We start from the raw sequence: 11950 nt of genomic DNA, 5'->3' as shown, positions 1-11950 counted from the left end.
TTTTTCTTCTACTTTGAGGCTGATGTGGTAGAAATGAACAGGTGCCAGACTTCAAAGGTCACTCTTGCTCTTTAATCCAAGAAGCTCACCTCACCTCACGATCATTAACAAAACAAAACAAGAACAATTGTAAGAAAGGACCCTGCGATGCCAGCTTTATTGTTTCTGTTTTGGATATGAAAGTTAATAAGCTTGTGGGGTTCTGGTAACTTCCTGGTGTTTACCTTGCAAGCATGAGGTAAAACTAGAAAGGTATCTGGTGACTCCGCGGCTTTCCCATTCTGGCTTGTGTTTGGATGAAGAGGAGGGAATATAATTTCACTGTAAACCTCAATGTTGGGCTGGGGGCAGAGGCGAAAACAGGATATTGGCACAGGTGCTCAGTACAAGGCTAAAATCTCTTTTTAAAATAATTCTAGTCTGCTAATCATAAAAAGCATCATAGCAGTTTATGGAAGTAAAAGCATCAGTCAGTGCCACCAAAGTAGTACAATCAAAGCCAATATAAAATCTGGCTTGTAGAGTAGGTGGGTGGGAAGCTTCTCCCAGTATAAAATTATTTGGTTTCTGTGTGATAGGCATAATGACAATCTGGGAGAAGCCAGTGTTACTAGAAAACTGGACTCTTGCATCACAATGGGGAACTATTATATATGTCCTTTCAGATCTGTCACTGCTTATATCAGGCCTGCACTGCCTGAGATCCAGCAGGCCAAATACTAGCAATGGATGCCACACCAGGTGCGCAATACATCTCCTGGCTGCTTGGGACTGTAAAAGCAAAGGCGAGAGTTGGTCAGTGGGTTATCTGACACGTCACCTTCAAGGCTACTGAGCTGTGTTTTGCTTGGCAAGTTAAAAGTTGTGCACAACTAATATAGAATTTTTTTTCAACCCGTTTTTCAAGAACGAGGAGTGAATTTCTCAGGATTACTCAGCTGCCTAAAATGCCAAGTAAGCTTTTGCTGATATGGAAAGCCAGTCATCCAACCATCTTATCTGCTATTATGGTCATTGTGTGACTTCCTCCCCCATTAATAAAACACTTGCCACCCATAATTGTCAGTGTCCTGTTTCCGCTGCTGTTTATACTTTCCAGTGATAATCACAGTGCAGAATCTGTAATGTCACCAAGGATCTGTAATGTCATGACGAACTAGATAATGACGCTTGTGGGCTTCTCGTGATGTGGAAGATCCAAATTCAGTTTGTTGTGATTTGTACAGCCCTGCAATTTGTGACTATTTGGGGCAAGCCAAGTGTACATGAAAACACCAGCAACTCCCAACTGCTTTGTGAATTTTAGACTGGGACAGAGGAGGATTTTGTTCCCGATAAAAGCACTTTAGCGCTTCAATCCAAGAAAGGGAATAATGGTTTGTGATTTTGATGGCCTTTTTCTCACACTAAATAACAAAACACAAAAACTGATGACCTTTTGTGGATCGCCTGTTAAAACCTTTACAAAAGATGGCATCAAAATTAAATTGGGCACAATTCACTAACAGTAGAAGAAGTCATTAATAAATAATAAACATTATTATTAATAAATAGCTTGATGAACTTAACAATTATTTTACTGAAGACTTATTAGGAAGAAGATGAGAAAAAGGTTCTCGCATTGTCTTGGAACAGAGAGCTGATAAAATACTGAATAGGATGTCGTGTATTTCCCAGTTTGCTTTGGCATTAAAAACCCCATTGTTTCTGATATCCTGCTATTATAATTATTATATTTTTGCATCTGATTGGCTGACAGCTGTAGAAGAGGGGGCACAAAAATAAAAAAGCAGGCCCCTCTCATTTCAATACAATTTGGTTTTATTTCTCCATTAAGACATTACCTATTAAACAAACGTCAATTGCTAAATCATGTCTCACTCTCTCTCCTTCTGCCCTCTTCCTCAACAATGGGATAATAAAGAAACATATAAAAACCTCCTTGGGGCTCTTTGATTTTTAAAAAGCCTGCCCAGCTGAGTGGATGCCAAGAAATGCCATGAGGGGAAAAGAAGACGAAAGAAAGCCAAACCCCAACTCATTTTCTATAAGAGCCCTGATTTCTCCCCAACTTTCCCCCAACTAACCGGGGTTTTTCTCCTATTCCTGCAAGCCTCCTTTATTTTCAGCAGTGTATTGTTACATGTATAAAAATGTGCCTACCAGAAATATCATTTAGGCATCTGTACATCATATAGAAAAAAAATACTGTAACACACTGACTAACTCAACAAAATAAAACACCCTTAAATCCCCCCCCAACTATTATACATATTATTACAGTCAACCTGCTCAAGGATAGCCTGAGAGAACAGACCCATTGGTTAACTGCTTGGAGGAAGAAGCTGAATGCCCTATTTTATTTGATTTTAAGTGCTGGAAGTTTGGCTCACACTCCACAGGATTAATGACCCAGGACAGAAGGAAGGTATTGAATGCCCTATTTGAGCTTTCCTCTGTACAATGGCCTGGCTGGGCGAGGACAAAGCTCTGGAGGAGAAAGGAGCTTTCATAATCTATCCACTGGTGGACAGATCCCTCCTATTCGACTCAAGTAGTATTCAGTGGCAATGTGCTGCCTAAAAAGATGGCTGCGTAAAAGGAAAGAGCTTCAACTAAGCAGGGTTGTGAAGTTCATTATCTGGAGGGCTCGTGGCAAGGGAAGAGCTCGTGAAGACTTTTCGGTAGGACTGTGAAGGTCAGAAGAGGAGGGGAAATTGGTAAGTCAGTCTGTAGCATAACATGTGAGGATCTGAGCAATTGGAGGAGAGTGAAAGAAGGTGGGCAGAGTGTGTGGGTTGGATTCAAGTCCCTACTCAAAGTAGACCCATTGAACTCAATAAGCCCATGTTATCCTTGTCTCTTAACATCAGTAGGCCTATTCTGCACAGGACCAGCATTGAATACCATGCAAGGAGCATACAGGGCAATAGTGGGAAGCTGGGGTGTGTGAGAATTGATGTGAAGGGGCAGCAGAGCATGATAGGTTTTAGGTTGGAGGCATGGACGTCTCTTCATCCCAGTTTTCCAACCAAATATTAGTATGCAAGTGCTACTCATGTCACTGCAATTTTGCATAAAATCCACATTTGGGGGCCTGGCTTATGCCACAGCTGCTATTCCATAGCTTGGGAACCCCAAGAATCCTGCTATCCATTTGCCCACCTGTGTCTGCATTTTCTAGGGCTCCTGCCAATCCAAATGGCCTCTATCCACTCCACTGCCTTTCGACTACCATCCAGTAATCACTTGGAGAATGCACAATTTAGTTTTGGTGGCAAAATAGTCCAGAGCTCCTGACAGTATCAGTCATCCTGAAACATTCCTGTCACTTTGCATATAAGAGTGTTGCGCTGGCTGTTAAACCAGCAGTCAATTGGGTCTTTTATCACTCACGTTGAGCCAGTGATAGCCCAGTGATGCAGTGTTAATAGAACATGAGTGCCACCTAGTGGGTACTTTTAAGCATGCTTGCATCTTCCTGGCTTTTATTTCTCATCTGCCATGGTACTTGGAGCAGAAGGCTTTACATTATGATTGCTGTCGGTGACAGTCAGCCTCATATATATCATCTCAAGGCTTAGGAGTTCATATCAGATGGGCAATTTTGTGGACTGGGAAACTGCAGCCACCCAACAATCTCTCATTGGGAACTAGATGGAATGATAGCTACCTTTGTGCTAAGCAAGGGATAAGTGAAAGGCCTGTGACCTGGACAGCCAGAGCAAAAAACGAAATAACGCTTGGCTGGTAAAGAGCCCACTTGGCCCTCACATTAGAAGCAAATAGGGTTGTATCCAGTGCTCATTCTATGCAGAGTAGCCCCACTGAAGTTAATTGGGCTTAAGTTAGTCATGTCCATTAATTTCAATTGATCTATTCTGAGTAGAAATAACACTGGAAACAAGTCAAAATCCTCTGGAAGCAGCTGACAAAACTGACAAGGCCAGGGGATGAAAAATATCATTAGGACTCTATCCCAGCAGCATTGATAGAACCTCTTACATGCAGAGATGGCTTAAGAAATGTTGGCACTAGGGGCAGAGAATCCAAATGTTACCACCCCTCGTAGTAAAAATACAGTACAGTGGTACCTCGGGTTACAAACACTTCTGGTTACAAACTCCGCTAACCCGGAAGTAGTTGCTCCAGGTTGCAAACTTTGCCCCAGGACGAGAATGAAAATCGTGCAGCGATGGCAGCAGGAGGCCCCATTAGCGAAAGCACGCCTCAGGTTAAGAACGGTTTCGGGTTAAGAACGGACCTCCAGAACGAATTAAGTTCATAACCCGAGGTACCACTGTATTATATTATGTAGCACTTCATAGAATATTAGAATAGAATTATATTAAACAACAGTTTCTCCCTGCCTTTAAGGACTGTCTCTTTCAAATAAGTTAATAGGAGTAATTTTGAGTCTAGCTGAACAGGTTGTTTCAACATGCTTCTTATATTAGATACCATTTCCTGCTGGTATTGTTTTTGCTTCAGGGCAGTTCCACAAATAGTGAATTAAATATGCTGAAACTGAGCTGCATTTCCAACAGTCATCATTACTGGTATCATAAATTCTAGCTATTCTAAGTGGGGTTAAATGCCACATTGACCGTAATTCCTCTGAATTGCCTATATATTTCTAGGTGTCTCTTGAGATAGTTACCCCAATCACTGCTTTCCATAACACAATCTATCTTCTCCCATATGAGTAATCATTCGATATATATGAGGTCTTTTCATTTCCATATTCATTTTTCAAAGTTATCTGCCTAAATCTATAAATTCTCAGCTGATTGTTTAAGAAGAATGTGAAAATATCTATATCCACATGAATCCTGTTTTCCTTAAGCTGTCCCTCATTTCAGGCTTTCACTTGCTTGTAAGAGGTCAGAAAATGTCTCAGTTCCAGCTTTCTGTCAATTAGAGAACAGGCTTGCAATGCCATTTTTGTTAAAACTGTGGATGAAATAAAGTGGAGGCACCTGGGGAGATTGATGGGCAAAGCAGCAGAGATAAAGGAACTCAGAAATGTTTCTTACTACTTTGATGTTCAAATTGAGAGAGAAGAAGATGGTTCTCCAGAACAGTCTGCCAACCAAGGGAGCTGAACACACACCTTTTGGGCATTGGCATGGAAGTGTACCAAACATATCACACAAACCTGTGTTTGGCAGTATTGCCTATGCCTATGTACCCGTGGAGAACAGGGACAAGTTAAGACTCCAGAGAGGAACAGGCAATTATGTTTGGATATGGTATTGGAAGCAGATATTACAAAGTGATGAACTTGAATACTGGAAAGGTCAGCACAAGACATGCGGTTCATTTTGATGAGCACAGGAAAGCTGACAAGAGATAGATTTTTCTGAGGAGTCAGAGGAAGAAACACAAGCCCACAAGTACTTTCCTGAATTGATGTCCAGATCTGTTTTCTACTGTCACACCACTTAGCACAAATGATGAGCAGCAAGGAGAAGCAGAGGAGTAGAGTCCAAGCAGCAGCGCTCCCACAGGGGAGGAGACTGATGATGAGATGCCTGCACTTGGTGATGAGGAAGATGATGTGACTCCAGAGACAGAGGTCAGGTGCTCATGGAGACCCAAGAAAACTATTCCAACGCCGCAACTGCCCTCCATCACAAGTCGGAACCACCCCATGAAACCTTCCACCTGGGAAGAGATGGAGCAGGTGACAGCCGCTGAAGCCCGTCTACGGAAGGAAGGTGCATGGAGATGGATGCCCTGCACCAGAACCAAACCTGGACTTTAATCAAGATGCCTCCCAGGAAGAAGACAATTGGAAGCAAGTGGGTATGCAAGGTAAAGCAGGGCACAGAACGGGAAGTTGAACGCTACGAAGCAAGACTTGTTACTCGCAAAAGTATGCAGAGGACTACAATGAGGTTTTTGCATCTGTAGTGAGATGCACCATTAGACTGCTTTTGAAGGTAGCAGCTTCTAAACAAATGGAGGTGAAACATATTAAAACTGGCCATTTTCCTACATTGGAAGACAGAGCTGTTTATGTTACATGACACGTCCTGCCCCCTTCGCAAGTAGCTTGCTGCCTCTGGTATGGTGAAGGACACTGTCCAATCCCTGGTGCTGAATTAAGACTCAGCCGCGGCTAGAGGGAAGTTGAGGGATCTGAGTAACCCCAAAATGTGGATTTAATATTGTGTGGAAATGTTTTATTTTCTATTTTCTTTTTTTGTGGTTTATTCTTTTATACTTATGTGATGATAATGTTTAGTTGTGAATATATATATATATATGACTCAGCCACTGGGCTAGCCAGCATCTGGATGTTGAATGCAGGGAGCTGCCATCTTGTCCTATGCCTCAGGCAACAAACTGTCCTGTGCCAGCGCTGCACACAACCACCTAGGACACCTCGAAGCCAAAATGAATTGTCTTACGAGTGGTTTTTGCTCTGTCGAATAGCTGCTGCAAATATTTCAATATGTGTTCAGACTGAGGCTCCCTCTCCACAAAACCATTCTGCCTTATCTACCCCAGCATCATTTCCTCCTTGCAGCTTGAGCCTTGGAAATGGCAAATGGATTATATGAATGGCTTGTCACATTCACATCACTGATCACCTCCTACGCATGGAAGGTCTGCAGCGTAGTGCAAGGCTGACCTGCATGCTCATACTGAATCATGCAGATGACCCTCTTTGATGGCACATTCTAGCCTTTGGGGTGGGGAGAAGAAAAGCTGTGTAGAGTGCTTGTGAGAAGTGGCCTGGAGAACTGGCTTGACTTGCTTTTGGATTATTGCTTCTCCACAGGATGCAATGGGTTAGGACACATGTCAATATATTCAAAAGATTAGCCCAAAAGTGTTTCCCAAGTAACTGAAATAAAACATGTTGCCTTTAACACATTCAAAAAGGGCTGAACAGATTAATCCTTGTTCTCCGCTTGCAGGAAAAATGTGGGAAGACTGAGATAAAGATCCAGAGAAGCACTGGAATCAGACACAAATCTTTCTTGTCAGTGCCCCTTAGTCCCTGCTCTCACCTATGAAGACTTGAGATGGTCTCTTTGCCATTTTGACTGAATGTCTAGGAGAGCTGACTTTTCCCTGGTACCCTATAGCTGCAGAAGGGTACAGAAAGTGGGTGGCTAATTAACTAGAAATTGCACAGGTGTGTGTTTGCTGGTTTCCAAGGGAAGGGCTGCAGACTGAGTGAAAACAAGCTTTGGAATCCAAGAGAGACGGTGGTGGGTTAGGGTGCATGTGGCTGGCTGAGTGGAGGAGAGAAAATGGGGAGGCATCATTAAAGTAGGATGGTTGCTTGGGGCCATGTGTGACAAGCACATTGGGATGTTGAGAGGGGTCAGTTTGAATGGCTCCCGCCCTGACCCCCCCAAAAAAATTCAGGACTGCTTAGCATGTCTCCTTTGCCTCTGCCAAACAAAAGGGGCAATTAAAAGTTAGGCTCTCCCTAATGTTACAACCACACACACTCTAGCTTGTGGCATGTGTTTCATGGCTTCCAGCATGGTTAAGAAAATGGCCTCCTTGCCTCTCTTTCCTCTCTCCTCTCAACCAAAGCTCCACAATCTGTTGCTCCCCTCCTTTTCCACATGGCATAAGCTTCCCCTCAATTCCTGCTGGGCAGTGAATCAAGCCCCTCAGAGAAACAAATTGTCTAGGGCTGAGCGAGAGAAAGAGAACACAAGTGACACACGAATGCCCTGCACGCATAGTTACAACACACAACACACACACACACACAGGGGGGCTACGGGAGCTTCGTGGCTCCTCTCCCCTTTGCAGAGAGGCCTGGCTAGGAAAAGGTCTAGCCAGCATTATTATTTATATTATTCTTATTACTCTTACAAGTTTTATTGAATGATAACGAAACCACCTCATGGAAACAGAGCAAGTGATCTCCTTGCAGTGCCCCCTCTCAGGCCAGTGCAGCCGCTGGATGGGGTTAGCTTTCTTATGGCGGAGTAGGGTGCCATCCCAATGGGCCTTTGGCTGGAAGAACTCATAGGAAGTCTTGTATGGCAGTAGCGGACCCCTCTCCTCCCATTGTGCCATTGCTACACTGTGAATCCAAACAAATCAGTGCTGAGGCCACCTTCAGCTGGAGGGCTGCTCTGCTCTGGTCTCTCTCTCTCTCTCTCTCTCTCTCTCTCTCTCTCTCGTTCTTTCTACATAAGGAGTCTGATGGAAAGGCTAAAGCAGGAGGTTGGGTATTAATGGTGCTCCTTGTGATGCTCTGCGCTGCTGAGCCAGCACATTGGGCACCGATACCACTTTCCCAGAGTTTAGTACATGTTTCAGGTTCGCTCCCTTAGCCTGTGGTCATTCCCAAGCTTTTCCCCCCTGGGGGAGACCAGGGTGCAGCCGTTGTGCATAAAGTAGTAGTGAGAGTGTGGCCAGTAAATGTTGACTTGGTGCACTGAAACCCAGAGCGAGTCCTCGGCTCCTGCCTCTCAGGCCTTCAGCTGGTGCCACTGTGCCACAGCCTGCCGGGGGTGTGAAATCATATCCTTCCAGTGCTTCACTTCGCCTGGGCCACTCTTCCATGACAGGTAGATCTAGGGGGGATGAGGAAACAAATCACACAGGTCAGAAAGCAGGAGGAGTGACCTTCGTTCAAGACTTGTCTCCAATGAATGGAAACCTCCTGGCTGCAACTCCTCCATCAAATGCTGGTTCCACTTGACCCTCTGGTCCTTTATCCCCCTCCCTTTTTTGGTTTCCCCTCTGCCCTTTTAAAGCTTTACCAGTCACAACTTCCCCTACCTCCACTTCAAGCCTCATTCTTCCCACACCCTCCACATTCCTCCCATGTCTGTCTTCCACATTTATCTTTGTTCAGCCTGCTCATTTACATCACATCCGATCCCTCCAACCTTAAGGGTTAAACTTGAGCAATCTTTTTTTTTTTTTTAAATATGTCTGTGGTCCATTCATATATAAATTGGGCATGTATGTCCATTTTTTTTACATCATCAAGGATGTATAGGTAAGGAGACCTGAACCCAGCAAGCACCTAACCATCTCAAGATCTGTCACTGCAGCTCCTAGCCCAGCTCCAGTGTTGGAAGTAAGCCAGGCGGAGGGGAGCACATCTGGGGCGATGGACCGTGGGGAGGTAAGAGTAGGAAGGTTTCAGCTGACATTAGCATTAGACCATCACACATTGCTTTCTACATGAACAAACAGGGCTGCTCTTGCCACATTTTGCTTGGCCCTGTGTCCGACCTGGAGCTGTGTATATTGGCATACAGGGATTCCTAATGTAAAGGGGCACAATGCATGAAGAATGAAGGATAGACAATGAAGAGTGAGGCCACATGGGCTGTGTGGAGGTTTACATTTATAGCTACCCAGCAAGGGCCGATTCACTCAGGCATTTCCCTAGATGTTTTTCTTTGTGTAATTGCTCTCAAGAGCCCTGTGATCATACTCAGCAGCAATTTCTATAATCACAGCTGCAGTTTTTTTGGACCATCCATGATCATAGAAATTGCTTGCTTGTGTGCATTGGTGCCATGTCACGCATTTCCTTTCTTTGGCATGTTTGCATGAAGGAAAGTGGGGGTGGGGGTGGGATGCCTGTATAAACGGCCTCTGTGATTCTTTGATATGCAATATTTCAACAGGAGACTCCATGCTCTATCACAGTATTTGTGGCTTGCCATGTATTTTGTGCTGGTGATGGTTGAGAAGGATACACATCATCAGGGTGTTGCTGTGTACTTAAGGAACTTAGGGCACACACCCATGAATCAAACATGTGCATTCTGATGTAGATACTTCTGGGCAAAGTAAGGTGGTGGGTAGCTAGGGATTCACCAACACTGTGTACCCAGCAGCACTATAAGCAAAGTTTAAAAGGAAGAATTCAATTTCAACAACGGGAGGGAAAGGGATAGAAGAGCAGAGGCTCATTGTGAAAGATACAGGCAGAGGTGGCCCTACCATGAGGCAGAGTAAGGCAGTTGCCTCAGGCAGCAGATACTGAGGGGCGGGGAGTGTGCCGCATGTCCTGCCCTGCTGAAGTGCCTGAGAATGAAGGCTGAGAGAATGAAGGCATGCAAGGTACAAGGAACTGGGTGCTCAGAGGGCTGTAAAAGAAGACCTAACACAGGGGTGGGGGTACCTGTAAAGACTATAGCTCCCATCATTGGTCATGCTGGTTGGGGCTAATGGGAGTCCAACAGCCTTTGGAGGGCCACAGGTTTCCCCATCCCATACCTATTGGTAGGACCACAGAAAACTGATGGGGAACCCCTGCTGAGAAGGCCAGACAGATACATCTGATATCCACTGGGTTTAAGGAGTGGAATGATTGACTGACTGAACTTGTAGGCCATCCCCTCCTCACGTGCTCTCTGTGGGAAAGCCACAACAATGTAAAACTCAATAAACAATAACATCAGCAATAAAATATAATTTAAAATGCCGCCATCTTGATCTGTTTAATATATCGCTCAATACACAGCCAAGTATATCTTGGGCACAAAATAGCTCATTCGGGGGGGGGGGGGGGCAATGAAAGTTTTTGCTAGCCAAAACTCAGAGGGGAGGGTGTCCCTTGGGATGCTCTTGCCAAGGAAGCCCTCTGGTGAGCCCACATGGCAGTGCCCTCAAAGCCTGGGCAGGATTATATGGGGAGAGATGCCCCTTTGAATACCCAGGCCCTAAGCCATTTAGGGCTTTGGACCTCAGTATTAACAGCTTGAATTTCACCCAGTGACAAACAGGCAGCCAGTCCAGATCCTTGAGAACCAGGGTAATATGGCCTTGTGCAGATATGTCAGTTAGCACTCTGGCTGCCCTCTCTGGACCATCCTCAAGGACCATCCCCATACATAGCGCATTGCAATAATCCAGCTGGGAGGCTACTAACGCATGGGTAGCTGTAACCAGGCTATCCATGTCCAGAAATGGCCGTAGATTGTTTTTAATAATGTTAACCTCCGGCGACACATTTCAGATAACAGTACAATCCATCTGACTGTGTAATGTAACCCAAGCAGCTACTGAATAGAAAAGCCCCCGTATTCCAACTTGGGCATGAGGTTTCCTGCAGAGAGAGTCATCTCCAGCCACTGACTCCCACTAAACTGCCTTGGGCTTTGCATCTGCCAGTGAGAAACTTACAGCACAGCCCTGTTTGATGGAGCTTTTCACCCACACCAGCTGCCACCCTTCATTCCTCTTCTGCTGAACAAATGTGTTGGAGGTGTCAAAATTAGTTATGTGGCAATGCAAACAAGTGTTAATCCCTCTGTGCAGCTTTGGTTATTTTTATCCCCTAGCTTTCTATATTGCTTCTATGGAGGATGCATGTGTCAGCTTCTCCCCCGCAATGACAGCGAAGTCTTGTCTTCCAGATCCACTAATGGAGCCTCCTGACTCTCACTCAAAAGAAATGTGACTTCATAACTTGATTGGAGGTTGTACAATAATGGCAATTATTCAATCACTCCTTATTATCACGTTGCTGCAGCAGAGGTTGAGGAGGGTGAGTAATTCTGAACTTTGGTCGGCAGTTGCCTGAAATTTCTTGGCAAGTTCTCTTCAAGCTGGTTCCACATTTCAGGGGTTGGGAACCCTTTTGACCCAGTAGGCCAGATTGTTATCTGTCCCCACCCCTGTGGTCCAGCTTTGACAGGTGGGCAGGACAAATTAGGACGTCAAATGGGTTGCCCCTCCCATTTGTCTAAGTCCCTTGTGCTGTGTTTTCCAAGTGTCAGATAGTCAGCTGGATGCCAGGCGCTTGGGAATTGTAGCACAGGCACTTTGCCAGCAAAGTGTTGAGTGTAAGGCAAGCAAAGTTGTTTTCTGCAGGAATTAGCTGTCTGATTGAGCTCCCCACAGGAATACATCCCCGTAAGACCTCAGGAGTGGGGCAGGTATATATGAGTTACGGGGAAATGGCCTCAGGGGCCAAACTGGGACCTGTGCTGGGTCAGAT

At 45.0% G+C, this 11950-nt stretch overlaps 1 protein-coding gene across 7 annotated transcripts in view; it reads right to left on the bottom strand.

Annotated features, from left to right (window-relative positions):
- Positions 1-1803: 1803 nt before the first annotated feature.
- The window catches only part of SYT7 (synaptotagmin 7), a 228479-nt gene continuing 218332 nt past the window's right edge, over positions 1804-11950 (bottom strand). For all 7 annotated transcript variants that reach the window (XM_028737069.2, XM_028737074.2, XM_028737093.2 and 4 more), the window contains one exon: positions 1804-8558. In XM_028737069.2, the coding sequence (XP_028592902.2) occupies positions 8454-8558 (105 nt within the window). In that variant the 3' untranslated portion in view covers positions 1804-8453. The remainder of the gene's footprint in view (positions 8559-11950) is intronic.

The sequence above is a fragment of the Podarcis muralis genome, chromosome 1, assembly GCF_964188315.1.
Source record: "Podarcis muralis chromosome 1, rPodMur119.hap1.1, whole genome shotgun sequence".
NCBI lineage: Eukaryota > Metazoa > Chordata > Lepidosauria > Squamata > Lacertidae > Podarcis > Podarcis muralis.
This window is presented reverse-complemented; position numbering and strand designations above follow the sequence as displayed.